This window comes from Equus asinus, chromosome 20 (assembly GCF_041296235.1).
Source record: "Equus asinus isolate D_3611 breed Donkey chromosome 20, EquAss-T2T_v2, whole genome shotgun sequence".
NCBI classification, from domain to species: Eukaryota; Metazoa; Chordata; class Mammalia; order Perissodactyla; family Equidae; genus Equus; species Equus asinus.
Genome location: NC_091809.1, coordinates 92,378,174 through 92,394,268, shown reverse-complemented (window position 1 = coordinate 92,394,268; position 16,095 = coordinate 92,378,174). Strand labels below are relative to the sequence as shown.

Below are 16,095 nucleotides of genomic sequence, written 5' to 3'. Positions count from 1 at the left end.
GTATCAAACCAAGTTGAGACAATAAGGAATCCATGAAAATGTTCATTATAACAAATTCAGAAGTTATCATAAGGTGGGCCATGATTAATTGTCTGATGTGTGATATGGACAATATGAGTATACTTGTTCAGAGATAAAAGAGGCTGCTTTACTTTGCATTCTCTAAGAAAGCTTCCCTTGTCTGTTTCTGCTTCTTTTCTCCTAGCCATCCCTCTTTTAATTAAAGTTCTAATTTTCCATGAGTTAAGAAACAGAATCAAGACTGTGTCATTCAGTAAAAATCAGAATACACTGAGTACAGTCCGGAGAAGTCACATGTGCAGCCTGAGGGCAAGAGCTTTGTGATAAGCATGGGGCTCTTCAAGCTGGGGGCGACCTCGCTGCCTGAGAAGCCTCCCACAGGGTGGGTGGTTGTAATAGTAAGAACTAGGGGTTGTGTAGAGGAGACGAGCTGTTGTGGTGAGTCAGGACTCCTGTACTGATGGGAAGAATAGAGCTAGCTGTAAGAGGCCCAATAAATGTGAGATTTTAGCTGTGTGCACACTAGACAGGCTTCTTCAGTTCATGGCTTTGAGGCCATTTAGTGTGAAAGAAGTGGAGCTCACGGTGGTTTTGTTTTCTTCCCACCTGAGGTCTGTGGAAATGTTGCACCTTCGTTTTCCTTAGTTACCATCTTAACATTGAAGAGAGAAACACTTTTTTGGTTTCCCTGTTAGTCATTAAGGCTAAAGTGTGTTAGGCTAAGCATAAAAAGGAACACAGGCTCAGGACTAGCTGATTTGAAAAATTGATGGCACCTCCACAAGGCTGGTACAGAACGTATTTTTCCTTCATGAGTGTTATATCGACTTCAAATGCTTTGGGTTTTTAAGAGGAGAATAAGTAGCCTCTGTTAAATCTTGCCACTAAATAAAACTGGTCCCAAAGCAGACAGTTCTCAGTCTTCTAAGTAGGGCCTTGTCTGCCTATGAGTGTGATACCGTGCTTCTGTCTCAGAGAAAATAGTCATACCATTAGCCTTGAGCCTCAGCTGATTTTTGCAGACATTTTCCCAGAGCCACCTTGCTAAGTTGGACTCAAACTCAGGTTTTCTAAACTATGGAACTTGAGCACAGTGCTTTAAGAATTGCACAGAATGCTATCAGAAGCCACGAGATTTTAGTTTTAGTTTAATTGCTGACATTAACTAGCAATAGGAATAAATGTAGAATTTCCCCTCTGTGGGCCTCAGTTTCCCCAGTTTCCCTGATCTAGATGATTGATTTTTCAGAATGATCCAGCTCTGAAATTTTAGGATATTTATCTCTGTTTCTGCACGAGTAGATGGTGATTTTAGGGTTGGCCTAGGAGCATATTTTTCCCTAATTGAGGCAAATGGCCCAGCATATTTTCTTTTGATGACCTCACTTCAGAAAAAAGTAGCTTGTAGTAAATGGAGTAATATAAGTAATGGTGAAATTGCTTAGAGATTGGAGAACCAGGGGTATATGTATACTGAAAGAACACTGACCTGAAAGCTGAGACATCTGGGATCTGGACCCAGTATAGACATTAACTCATTGGGGCCCTTGAGCAATCACTTAATTGATTCTGGACCTTAGTTTTCCCATTTGTAAAATCAAAACATTGAACAATATATCTAGCTACCATCTATGCAGTTCTAGGATCAATTCCTCGAATAGGTAATCTGCTACTGTTAGACTTCCTATTCTAGGATCCAGACCGATTGTAGTGATGTTTAAGTTCATTGCCTAGAAGATTTATCACTAAATGGCTGATATTTCTACGCAGAGCACAGACTGTGACTTCTGACCAAGAAAAGCGGTTGCTGCATCAGCTCCGAGAAATCACCAGGGTCATGAAAGAAGGGAAATTCATTGACAGACCCACTCCAGAGAAAGAAGCTGAGGAGGCCCCTTATATGGAGGACTGGGAAGGTAAATAATATCTTCTCATTTTTGTGTTACCTGTCAGCCCAGAAAAGAGATCTTACAAACGTTTTAAAAATCAGCTTTATTACTAAAGTATAGTATATATACAATAAAGTTCACCCATTTTAAGTGTATGGTTGGCTGAGTTTTGACTAATGTGTAGAGTTGTGTAATTATACCACAGTCATGTTGTAGAACATTTTTACCATCTTGGACAAAGTTCCCTCCCCCGTTGCAACTAATCCCTTCCTGCCCGCGGTAACAACTGAATTGCTTTCTGTCTCTATAGTTTACCCTGTCTATATAAATGGATCATCCTGCACATGCTCTTTTGTTTCTGGCTTCTTTGATTTAGCATAATCTTTTGAGATTTACATGTTGACTGTATCAGTAGTTCTTTTTTTTTTTATATTGCTGAGTAGTATTTTTTAAAATTTTTATTCAGTTTATTTAAACTCAAAAAAACAGGGGCCGGCCCCGTGGCTGAGTGTTTAAGTCTGCGTGTTCTGCTTCAGCGGCCTAGGGTTTCACTGGTTCAGATCCTGGGCGCGGACATGGCACTGCTCCTCAGGCCATGCTGAGGCGGTGTCCCACATGCCACAACTAGAAGGACCCACAATTGAAATATACAACTATGTCCTGGGGGGATTTGGGGAGAAAAAGAAAAAAAAGAAGATTGGCAACAGTTGTTAGCTCAGGTGTCAATCTTTGAAAAAAAAAAAAAAAACAGTTCCCTCACTTTTCCCACCCCCACCACTCCTGCCTCTTGCAACTACAAATCTGTTCTTTGTATGTATGAGCTTGGTTTTTTTGTTTGTTTATTTTTATATTCCACAGGTAAGAGAGATTATAAGGTATTTGTCTTTCTTTGACTTATTTCACTTAGCATAATGCCTTGAGGTCCACCCATGCCACAAATGGTAAGATTTTATTCTTTTTTTATAGCTGAATAATATTCCATTGTATGTATGTGTGTGTGTCACATTTTCTTTATCCATTCATCTATCAGTGGACACTTAGGTTGTTTCCATCTCTTGGTTTTTGTAAAAATTGCTGCAGTGAACATAGGGGTGCATATATCTTTTCAAATTAGTGTTTGTGTTTTCTTCAGATAAATACCCAGAAGTGGAATTACTGGATCATTTGGTAGCTCTATCTTTAATTTTTTGGGGAACCTCCTTACAGTTTTCCATAGTGGTTGCACTAATTCACATTCCCATCAACAGTGTACACGCGTTCCCTTTTCTCCACGTCCTCTCCAGCACTTACTTCTTTTCTTTTTCGTAATAGCCATTCTAACAGGTGTGAGGTGGTAGCTCATGTGGTTTTGATTTGCATTTCCCTGATGATTAATGGTGTTGAGCATTTTTTCATGTACCTGTTGGTCATGTGTATGTCTCCTTTGGAAAAATGTCTATTCAGATCTTCTAACCATTTTTTAATCAGATTGTTTGTTTTTGCTGTTGAGTTGTATGAGTTCTTTATATATTTTGGACATTAGCCCCTTATCAGATAGATGATTTGGAATTATTTTCTCTTATTTAGTAGGTTGCTTTTTCATTTTGCTGATGGTTTCCTTCGCTGTGCAGAAGCTTTTGTTTGATGTAGTCCCACTCATTTATTTTTGCTTTTGTTGCTTTTGGTATTAGATTGAAAAAAATCGTCACCAAGGTCTATGTCAAGTTGCTTACTGCTTATGTTTTCTTCTGGGAGTTTTATGGTTTCAGGTCTTATGTTCAAGTCTTTAATCTATTTTTGGGTTAATTTTTGTGTATAGGGTAAGATAGTGGTCCAGTTTCATTCTTTTGCACGTAGCTGTCCAGTTTTACACCATTTATTGAAGAGACTGTGCTTTCCTCTTTGTAAATTCTTGGCTCCTTTGTTGTAAATTAATCATATATGTGTAGGTGTTTTTCTGGGCTCTATATTCTGTTCCATTCATCTGTACATCTGTTTCTATGCCAGTACCATACTATTTTAATTACTATAGCTTTGTAATATAGTTTGAAATCAGGGAGCATGATGCCTCCAGCTTTGTTCTTCTTTCTCAAGGTTTCTTTGGCTATTTGGTGTCTTTTGTGGTTCCAGACAAATTTTAGGATTGTTCTATTTCTGTGAAAAATTCCATTGGAATTTTGATAGGAATTTCATTGAATATGTATATTGCTTTGAATAGTATGGACATTTTAACAATATTAATTCTTCCAATCCAAGAGCATGGAATATCTTTCCATTTATTTATGTCTTTAATTTCTATCATTAACGTCTTATAGTTTTCAAGATACAGATCTTTCACTTCCTTGTTTAAATTTATTCCTAGGTATTTTACTCTTTTTGATACAATTGTAAATGGGATCATTTTCTTAATTTCTCTTTCTGATAGTTATTAGTGTAAAAAAACATGATGAATTTTGGAATATTGATTTTGTATGCTGCACCTTTACTGAATTTGTTTATTCTAACAGTCTTTTGATGGAGTCTTTAGGGTTTTCTATATATAATATCATGTCATCTGCAAATAGTGATAGTTTTACTTCTTCCTTTCCAATTTGGATGCCTTTTATTTCTTTTTCTTGCCTAATTGCTCTGGCTAGGACTTACAGTAGTATGTTGAATTAAAGTGGTAAGAGTGTACATCCTTGTCTTGTTGCTGATCTTAGAGGAAAAGCTTTTAGCTTTTCACCATTGAGTATGCTGTTAGCTGTGGGCTTGTCATATATGGCTTTTATTATGTTGAGGTACATTCCCTCTTTGCCCACTTTGTTAAGAGTTTTTATCATAAATGGATGTTGAATTCTGTCAAATTCTTTTTTTGTATCTATTGAGATGATCATATGAATTTTATCCATCATTTTGTTAATGTAGTGTATTACACTGACTGATTTGCAGATGTTGAACCATCCTTGCATCCCTGGGATAAATCCCACTTGATCATAGTGTATGATCCTCTTAATGTATTGTTGAATTCAGTTTGCTAATATTTTGTTGAGGATTTTTGCATCTATGTTCATCAGGGTTATTGTCCTGTAATTTTGTGTGTGTGTGTAGCATCCTTGTCTGGTGTTGGTATCAGGGTACAGCTGCCCTTGGAAAATGTGTTTGGAGGAGTTTCCCCTCTTCTGTTTTTTGGAAGAGTTTGAGAAGGATTGGTATTAGTTCCTCTTTGAATGTGGTAGAATTCACCAGTGGAGCTGTCTGGTCCTGGACTTTTGTTTCTTGAGGGGTTTTGATTATTGATTCAATCTCCATTCTAGTAATTGGTCTGTTCAGATTTTCTGTTTCATCATGATTGGTAGGTTGTATGCTTCTGGGAATTTATCCATTCTTTTTCCAAGTTCTCAAGGTGGAAGCTTAGATCCTCAATCTATTTCTGGCCCTTATTTCATTAATGATCTCTCTCTCCCCCTATTTCTCTTCCCCCTTCTTCTGGTTCTCCAGTTGCACATATGTTAGACCTTTGATATTGCCCCACAGGTCCTCTATGGTCTGTTCTTTTCTTTAGTCTCTTTCATGCAATAGTTAATTTTGGATAATTTTTCTTGGTATATCTTCAAGTTTATTAATCTTCTGCAGTATATAATCTGCTCCTAATCTCATTCAGTGTATTTTTAATGTCACATATTCTTATCTCTGAAGTTCCATTTGGGTATTTTTTTTTTTAAAGCTTGGCACCTGAGCTAGCAACTGCTGCCAATCTTTTTTTTTCTTTTGCTCCCAAAGCCCCCTAGTACATAGTTGTGTATTCTAGTTGTGAGCACTTCTGGTTGTGCTATGTGGGAGGCTGTCTCAACATGGCTTGATGAGCAGTGCCATGGCTGCGCCCAGGATCCAAACTGGCAAAACCCTGGGCCACTGAAGCATAGCACATGAACTTAACCACTCGACCATGGGCCTGACCTGGGTTTTCTTTTAATATCTTTCATTTATCTCATATATTCATATTTTCTTCTACCTTCTTAAAAATATGTGATATATTTTTATATATATAAGACAGCTTCTTAACAGTCTTGGCTGCTGATCTTATCAATGGTGTCATTTCTTGGTCTCTTTCTAGTGATTAATGTTTGTTGTTAGTGCCATCAAGTCATTTCCAATGCCTAGCATCCATGTGTATAGCAGAGCAGAACACTGCCTGATCTTTTTGCATTATCCTCTCACCTTCTGGTGCTATATTAGACAATGGTCTACTACTATTCATAGGGTTTTCATGGCCAATATTTTTGGAAGTGGGTGGCCAGATCCTTCTTCCTAGTGTGTCTGAGTCTGGAAGCTCTGCTAAAACCTGTCCACCATGGGTGACCCTGCTGGTATTTGAAATACCAGTGGCATAGCTTTCAGCATCACAGCAACATGCAGCCATCATGTATGACAACCAACAGAGAGGTGGTCTCGGTCTCTGACTGCAAAACAAACTTGGGCCACAGGAGTGAGAGTGCCGAACCTTAACCACTAGACCAGCACCAGGCTCTTGTCTAGTGGTCTAGTGATTCTCCTTGTTATGGGTCCTAATTTCCTGCCCTTTTTGCATGCCTGGTAAATTTTGATTGGATGGTGGATATTGCAAATTTTACATTGTTGGATGCTGAATTTTGTTTTAGTACTTTAAATAGTGTTGGACTTCTTTCTGACACACAATTAAGTTACCAGAAATCACTTGGATCCCTTTAAGGCTTGTTTTTAAGATTTATTAGGGTGGGTACAGAGCAGCCTTTACTCTCTGACTAATTTAGCCGCACTAGTAAGGCAGGACCCTTCCCAGGACTCTGCCTGGTGCTCCAGAAGGTCTTTCCACTCTGGCTAGTAGGAACATGAACTATTCCCAGCTGTCTATGAGCTATGTAAAAGAATTTTTAGGCCTAATGCTTTCAGTGGTTCTTTTCCTGAATTTGGGTAGTTCTTTCCCATAAATGCACAGATCAGAACTCAAGTAAAAACATGAAGAATTCCCTCTGAAGATCTCTGGAGCTCTTTCTCTCTGAAGCTCTGTTCTTTCCAGTGTTCTTCCCTGTAAATTCTAGCTGCCCTGCCCTCCCTGAACACTAATCTGTCTTCTTAACTTGGTGAGACCACTAGGCTCTGTTTCCCTTTTCTCAGGATCATGCTACGCTACCTTCTATGTAATGTTCAAAAAGTGGTGTTTCTCATGTTTCCTTTGCTTTTCTAGTTGTTTAATGGGAGGAGTCCCCATGCTTCCCTTATTGCCAGAGCAGAAGAGCCTGCACATTTAACAGCAAAATAATTCTGGATATACTAAATAGGTAAGGATAGAGGAGAGGAACCTTAAAAACTAGAAAAATGGTTGTGAATATGTACTGGCTCTTTAGCCAGGAAAGGACTTCTTGAGCATAAAAGCAATGCAAGATCCATTCATAATAAAAACTCTCAGAAAAATAGGAATAGAGGGAAATTTCCTCAACTTGATAAAGAGAATCTACAAAAACCTACAGTTAACATTACATTTAATGGTGAAAGATGACTGCTTTCCCACTAAGACTGGGAACAGGCAAGGTTACTACTCTTATTCAGCGCAGGGCTGCAAGTCCTAGGTAGTGTGGTAAGGCAAGTGAAGGAAGTAAAAGGCCTACAGATTAAAAAGGAAGAAATGAAACTGCCCCTATTTACAGATTACATGATTGCCTATGTAGAAAACCCCAAGGAATCTATTTAAAAAACTCCTTAGAACTAGTAAGTGAGTTCAGCAAGGTTGTAGGATACAAGATAAACATATAAAAATCAAGTGTATTTCTGTATACTAGCAGTGAATATGTTGACATCAAAATTAAGAATTTGACATCAAAATTAAAAATATGTAATCATTCAAAAAAAGGTATAAATTTAACAAAATGTGTACAGAACTTTTGTGCTGAAAACTATACAACACTGGTGAAAGAAATCAAAGATCTGAATAAATGGGGGGACATATTCATGGATTGGGAGACTCAACATAGTACAAATGTCACTTTTTCCCAAATTAATAAACAGCTTTAACACAATCCCTGTCGAAACCTCAGTAAGATTTTTTGTAGATACAGATAAGATTATTCTAAAATGTATATGGAAAGGCAGAGGAAATATAATAACTAAACATTTTTGAAAAAGAAAAAGTGGGAGGAATCAGTCTACCTGATTCCAAGACTTATTATATAGCTACAGTAATCAAGACAGTGTGGTATTGGTACAGGAATAGACACACAGATCAAAGGAACAGAACAGAGAACCCATAGATAGACCCACACAAATATGCACAACTGATTTTTGACAAAGATGCAAAAGCAATTCAACAGAGGAAAGATAGCCTTGTTAACGTAAGGTGCTGGAGCAATTGGATATCCATAGCAAAAAACTAAAATAAACCTCAGCCTAAATTCTACATGTTCTACAAAAATTAACTAAAAATAGATCACGGACATAAATGTAAATTGTAAAACTATAAACCTTTTGGGAAAAAAATAGAAAATCTTTAAGATCTCCAGTTAGGCAAAGAGTTCTTAGACTTGACATTAGAAGCACAATTCATAAAAGGAAAAATTGATAAATTGTACTTCATCAAAATTAAAAACTTTTGCTCTACAAAAGACCCTGTTAAGATGATGAAAAGAAAAGCTACACAGTGGGAGAAAATATTTTTAAATCACATATCCAACAAAGGACTTATATCTAAAATATATAGAGAACTCTTAAAACTCAACGGTAAAAAATAATTCAGTTAGGAAATGGGCAAAAGATATAAACAGACATTTTACCAAGGAGGATATACAGATGGCAAATAAGTACGTGAAAAGATGTTCAATATCATTAGCCACTAAGGAAATGCAAATTAAAATCACCATGAGATACCACTACAGACCTATCAGAAAGGCTAAAATGAAACACAGTAACAACACTAAATGCTGGCGAGGATGTGGAGACACTAGATTCACTCCTACATTTTGGTGGGGATGTAAAATAGTCCACCCACTTTGGAAAACAGTTTGGCAGTTTCTTAAAAAACTAAACATGTCGGGGCTGACCCGGTGGCACAGTGGTTAAGTATGCATGTTCCACTTAAGCGGCCCGGGGTTCGCTGGTTTGGATCCTGGGTGCGGACATGGCACCGTTTGGCATGCCATGCTGTGTTAGGCGTCCCACATATAAAGTAGAGGAGGATGGGCACGGATGTTAGCTCGGGGGTAATCTTCCTCAAAAAAGAAAAGAAAAGAAAAACTAAACATGCCACTACTATACAAACTAGCAAGTGAACTTCTGGCATTTATCCCAAAGAAATGAGGACTGTGTTCACATAAAACTTGCACATGAATATTTATAGCAGCTTTATTTGTAGTAACCCCAAACTGCAGACAACCCAAATATCCTTCAACAGGTTGATGGTTAAACAAACTGTGGCACGTCAATACTGTGGTATACTACTCAGCAATAAAAAGGAACAGACTACTGATACATGTAACAACTTAGATGAATTTCCAGATAATTATGCTGAATTAAAAAAAGATAATCCCAAAAGGTTGCATACTGTGTGATTTTATTTATATAACATTCTTTTTTTTTTTGCCGAGGAAGATTTGTCCTGAACTAACCTCTGTGCCAACCTTCCTCTTTTTGCTTGAGGAAGATTTTCCCTGAGCTAACATCTGTGCCAGTCGTCCTCTATTTTGTATGTGGGTCACTGCCACAGCATGGCCACCAACAAGTGGTGTAGGTGCACACCCAGGAACTGAACCTGGGCTGCCAAAGTGGAGCATGCCAAATTTAATCACTAGGCATGGGGCTGGCCCCTATATAACATTCTTGAAATGGCAAAATTATAGAAATCAAGAACAGACTAGTTGCCAGAGGTTAAGGAGGAAATGGGGGCAGGAGGGAGTAGATGTGGCCATAAAAGGGCAACATAAGGGCTCCTGTAGTGGTAGAAATGTTCTGTACATTGACTCTATCAATGTTAATATCCTGGTTGTGATATTGTAGTATAGTTTTGCAAGATGTTGCCACTGGGAAAAACTGGGTAAAGGGTACATGGGATTTCTGTATTATTTTTTATAACTACATGTGAATCTATAATTATCTCAAAAGAAAAAGATTAATTTTTTTAAAAGCAGTGTAAGAAATTGAAAGGGAAAGGGTAGTGTAACTTGAATACATAAAACTTTTACCTTCTATAGATCAGAAAATACCACAAAGTTGAAAAGCCAACACTAAACCGGAAAAATATTTGTAACAAATATGACTGGAAAGAAGTTAATATCTTTAATATATAAAAAGTTCTATAACTAATTTAGAAAACACTGATATCCTCCTATATAAGCAGTGCACAGAATAAAAGAAAATGCGACTGGCTACAAAACATGAAAAAGTATTTGTCTCACTAGTAATCAAGGAAATGAAAATTGGAATTCCTTTTCTCCTCCAAATTGCTAATCTTCATTATATAACCTTGTTCCCAAATAAGGTAAAATCTTTATCACATTTATTTTCTATCTACCTCTTAGGTGTTGTTGAAATTATGTGGAATTTTAACTACAAGTGTTATTAACTTTTAAAGATGTTAGCCTTTTCTGTTTTGAGTATTTCATAGCAATGGCATTAAATTTCTAATCACATTATCAATAATTATTTTACATTGATAATTCTGACTCACTGTTTACCATTTTTTTATATACAGTATTTTGTTTTTTTAAAATTTTTAAATTTTTTTAATTGCAGTAACATTGGATTATAACAATATATAACTTTCAGATATACAGTATCTTGTTTCTTAAATTTAAATTTTTGATTAATTTTTATTTGTCAGAATACTTCCTTAAGTACCCGCCCTGCCCCCATAGAGTGGTGTACTCTGTACTTGGATATCTACAAGATCATTTTTCACCTTTATATAAATAATTGTTTGGCTGGGTATAAAATTATATGATCATGCCATTTTCCCTTATAAATCTGAAAATATTGCTTCATATTCTACTTTCATTTGATCTTGAAAATGAGAAATCTTATCCTAGTCTCTTTTTCTCAGTGGACAGCCTGTTTTTAGTTAGTTAGCTAGTTTTCTGTCTAGAAATTTGTATTCTTTTTATACTTAAAACTTTGAATTTGTGCAGGTTCATTGGCATATGTCTGAGTGTATATGAAGGTGTGGATTTTTCATAGTATTTTTGCCTAGCATTTAAAGAGTCTTCCATCTGAAGACTCAAGTCTTTCTTCAGCTAAAGGATATTTTCTTTTTTAATTTCTTTAGTTATTGTTTCCATTTAACCTATGCTGCCCTCTCATTCTAGAATTCTAGTAATTCTGAGATTGGATATCCTGAATCAGTCTTCCATGCAGCTTATCTTTTTTCTCATAATTTCCGTTTCTTTGTCATTTTTATCTTTGTCCTAGGAGACTTCCTCAACTTGGATTTCTAATGTGCTGATTTGGTTTTCAGCCATGTCCATTTCATGTGCTGTTTTCTTCCTCTATTAAGTTTAAATGTTTTTTGTGATTATGACTTTCTAATAACTCTTTCTTATTTCCTCTTTCCTCCTTTTAAAAAAAATATATTGAAGCCTGGTTGGTTTTATCAATGCAAAATCCTTTTGGATGTTACTGGAAATATCAATTTGAAGTCGACTGACATTAACTCCTATTTTCCGCGTTGACTATTTTGTAGGGGCTAGTTACATAGTTTGCTTAGTTTGGTTCCCCTGTTTAAACTGCTGATTTCCTCGGAAGACCAGTGAGTTTTTGTTGCTTGCTCATATTTTTAATGAAGTTCTTGAGTAACCAGTAGTGTTGGTTGATATGGGCTACCGCACCACTTGTGAGAGTCATACGGTGTGATTTTCCTCAGCAGGCCGCCCCTCTTAACCAAAGCAGATAGCCGTGGAAGTCCAAAGGTAAACTTTGTTCTTGGTGTGGGGAGAAGGCAAGAACATGCCAGAAAATGGACTTCTCTTAAGCATTCAGTGGCTGGGAGCTAACTAGCAAGTAAGCTTCCCCAGCCCCTGCCCTTGACCAAGGACGCTGAGGGCCTTGGGTAGCTAAGCTCCTTTTTACCTAACATTCCGTCCACAGTAAGTTGAGCCTGGGAATTAAGACTGCATTGACAAGATTCTGAACATCCTGTTGTCAGTGATGGTGAGGATGTGATAAGATGGACAGTTTTTTATGTCACTGATAGAACTAAAAATTTTTACCATTCTTCTGGAAAGTAATTTGGCAGAGTATGAAAAAAAGCTTTTAAAATGTTGATACCCTTTGATCTAGTTTCCATATTTCTAGAAGTGTATCTTAAAGAAATAGGGAAGTGGACATGAATTTATATTTGGAGATCTTAATTGCTATGTTACTTATAATAAAGGAAAATTTGAAAGAATCTAAATGACTTACAGAAGAGGCATGGTATATAGCAGTTATGTAGCTGTATCGTGGGATATTTTGCAGCCAGCTTTAAAATGCCTAATGACGTGGAGAAATGCTCATGATACGGTGAATGACAAAAATCAGGGTATACCATTTTATACACAGTATGATCCTTTATTAAAAAAGAAAAAGACAAAAATATATGTTTATATATGATAAAAAGGTCAGAAGTAATACAACAAATCACTATTGGTGGTGGGATTCTAGGTGATTTGTGTTTTTAAAACTTGTCTGTATTTTTCAGATTTTCTACACTGATTCTTTGTGACTTTTATAATTACAAAAAAATAGTAAATGTAAAAATGTCTCTCCACACTCTACACTGCACCAAAAAAGACCCCTGCTTTTCAGAATTTGTAGGCAAAACGTGGTTTATGTTGGGGTTGAATTTGCCAATTATCATAATGTGCAAATGGATTTTGAATTCTCCAGCTTTCCACATTGTGTAGTGAGCACGGCTGCTGTTGCCAGCACTGGCATATGAGCTCCAGCACGGCCCATCTGCTGCTCAGGCTCAGCTTGGCTGACACAGATTTATTTCATTTCGTTCTTTAATTTGGCAACATATTCTCTATTCTCATTGTCATAGCTGGGATTCAGTACCAGTATTACTCATTTTGTTTACCATTTTGTTGTTTTCTTTTGTTCCATTTTGTGAAGACGAAGAAGCCAACAATGGGAGTTCTGTCTTGTGAAAATGCAGTGCTTGTCCTTTGGGATCTTGGGCATGTCTTGCTAAAGTGCTCTCTATTTCTGACACTTGCAAGCCATTTCAATTGTTTTGAGAAGTAGAAGGCTTCATGGTGTATTTTTCAAAGAGCTCAGCATTCCTTTCCTCCTCCACCCCTCCCTGCCAGGAAGATTTGGAAGTGGTTCCAAATAGAAATTATAAACATTAGCCTTGAGCTGTGCTCTCTCCATCTGGTGTTTGGTACTTTTTTTTTTTTTTTACTGAAGGCTCATGTTGTTTGTTTAATCTTCATCACTACTGCAGTAGCTGAGGTGTGAGGCTTACACTCTGCCCCAAGCAACCTGCACTTAAGAAGGGATTTTCATCTGAATTGGTTTGTATTTCAAAGAGCACTGGGATAGTCAGCCAGATGCCTAAGAATTTGCTCAAGTGAAACTTTAGAATTCTTAGAGTCGTCTTAAGAGATTTCTTGGATTTGTTGGGATAGGATGGCTACTGTCTCAGAAGCCTCTTTGAGCCTGACACTTTATTTATTTTCAAGAGACATTCTTTTTAAGACTTTGTGCTACCTTTCTCTCTAGGTTACCCTGAAGAGACTTACCCAGTTTATGACCTTTCAGATTGCATCAAGCGTAGGCAAGAAACAATCCTGGTGGATTACCCTGACCCACAAGAGCCCTCTGCTGAAGAAATAGCTGAAAGGATGGGCGTGCTAGAAGAAGCAGCAGCAGACCATTTAGGGTGGGAAATGCCCACTGACCCCAGAGCCCAGGAAGAGAATTCTTTTACCTCATGTGACCCAAAGCCAGAAACATGTTCCTGCTGTTTTCCTGAAGAAGAGGATCCTGCTGTGTTGGCAGAGAATGCTGGATTCAGTGCAGACAGTTACAGCGAACAAGAGGAAGCCGCCAAAGAAGTATGGCCCCAAGACTTCAGAGATGAAGGGCTGGGCATCAGTGCTGATAAAGCATATACAGGTGGCACACTGAGGAAGCGGAACCCCCAGGGTTTAGAGTGAAAACAGCCAGTTTGATAAAGCATCCATTACTCTAGTCCTAAGGTGACCTTTCTCTCCTCTCTCAGATTTCATCCTTGGCCCTGTGCCTTGTACTTCATTCTCTATGTTTAAATATCATAGCCAGTCAGGCCACTACCGTGGATATCCTGTATGCATCCTGGTGCTCACACGCCTGTCACCTTGTAAAACATCATAGGGATTAGTATGAACACAAGACAGCCTCCCTCCTTCTCTTCCTGCCTTTCCTCCGTCAGAGTTGATCCACTGAGTAGTTTTGTTTGATCTATCGTAATTACAGATGGGACCACTCAGGGCAGAGGTCCGACTCTTCGTGCTAGGAGTCACAGATGGTTTACCTTTGAGCGAACATCAGCTTACACATGATGAGGACTTAAGGTTGCAAGAGGGAAGATTTCAGAGTCCAAGATGCCTTATTCTGTGGGCCTTGAGCAGGTTAGTGGTCCCCCAGGTTCAAGAAGAGGACATCTTGTTTGTGGGGATGATGGGGCCAGAGCAGGGTAAGACTCTGCTGTCTGAGCTGAAGCCCCTTTGCACAGTGAGGGCCTTTTTAGGAGCACTGATGCTGCCTCAGATAGTCGCTTTTCTCCAGAGTAGCAGAGACTCTCACTGACCTGAGAATAAGCCCAGAGGCCTGTTGGGGAACTGTTTTGCTCTGATATTGCCTGAATCTCTAGCTTCCTTTATCCCTGTTCTGCTTAACAGAACTGCCAAATCCAGAAGCACCTTTGTACCTCTGGTCTTCAGTGGCCAGAGAAAGCTTTGGACGGAGACTTTAGTCTTTGCCCTGCAGAGCCAAGATTTGAGGCTGTTGAGGCTGCAGGAAAGCCTGCCCGAGGCTGATGGTCCTGCTCTGAGATGCTCAGAAGGCCAGAGGACCAGTGACAGGGACAGAAGCCTTGCACTTAAGGACAAGTCCTTGCCTAGAAGCTATTTCTGCATGTTGTGTTCTCTGGGAAATTTGTTCTCACAACCACATGAACTGAAACAGAAATGAGAAGGACTGAGGCTGTAGACAAAGTGCCAGCCCAACAGGGAAGTTACAGCGTGTCTGTTGCAGAGAACCACTATAGCAGTGCCCAGGGGAAGAGACCATTTGTTCTCTGTTTGGATATCTGGGTCCTTTGAGAGAGCTGGGGTCAGCAGGAGGTAGGTTAGGACTGGGAGGATTTTGACCAAACTAAAGGCTTAATCTCTAAGCTGCCATCTGTCATGTGTCTCCTTGAGACAGGATGGCACCCATGAATTCCATCCAGTAAGGACGAGTTCCCAGTTTACATGTACGACCTGAAAGTTTAAAGAGGACACATTCCCGAGGACATTCCCAGTCATGAAGTGGGGAGATTTGAAAATTAAGAGATTATGTAAAGGTAGATATGGCTTTTAGAGTTCATTGTGCTGGCATGAGTAAGATGTCAGAAAATAGTTTGTCACACATAAGCATACAGACTGCTGGCAGAAGGTATGGGGTTATAGGAAGGTAATGTGTCAGCTACTCCTAGGCATTTCTGGTTAATGAACTACAGGGAAGTCATTGAAGGTGGAGTCTATACAAAGTATATTGCATCTGTCTCTGTGTGGAACATGTGATTCACTTGTAAAGAATGCAGTTGAAAATGTACTGAAAATCAAGATGTAATGCTAAAGGTAAAAAGTAATGTAGGTGCTCTTTACTGTTTTGAGAAATTGTTTTCTGCTGTTTCCCTTCATTCACCACGAAGGGTTGATTTATGAGGAGAGTCCTGGGTCCCTTGCTCAAACTTCTTTGTGCCCTTAGGATATGGTTCCCTTATTAGAGATACGTTTGTTTTCCTTCTAGCTTATTGATTCATCTGGTAGACACTGCTCAGAGCTAGTCAGTGGGAACAGAAGGCTCAATTCTTCCCTTTAATAACTTAAAACTTAGTTTAATGTGGAAGCCTTACCCAATTCATTTTTTTAGATGAACTATAAACTATAAAAGGGCTCAGGATTGTGAATTCTACAGGCAAGGAAATGTTGGTCATGATTCTATCCCTGCCTATTGTAGCTATAGAATGTCATTG

The 16,095-nt window shown here is 38.3% G+C and overlaps 1 protein-coding gene across 3 annotated transcripts in view; it reads left to right on the top strand.

The window, feature by feature from the left end:
• Positions 1-14,933, top strand: part of RIC3 (RIC3 acetylcholine receptor chaperone) — a 48,107-nt gene extending 33,174 nt beyond the window's left edge. For 2 of the 3 annotated variants that reach the window (XM_070491012.1, XM_070491014.1), the window contains 2 exons: positions 1,792-1,937; positions 13,596-14,933. In XM_070491012.1, coding sequence (XP_070347113.1) covers positions 1,792-1,937; positions 13,596-14,032 — 583 coding nt within the window. In that variant the 3' untranslated portion in view covers positions 14,033-14,933. The remainder of the gene's footprint in view (positions 1-1,791; positions 1,938-13,595) is intronic. The other variant, XM_070491013.1, reaches the window with a different exon arrangement.
• The last annotated feature ends 1,162 nt before the right edge of the window (positions 14,934-16,095 follow it).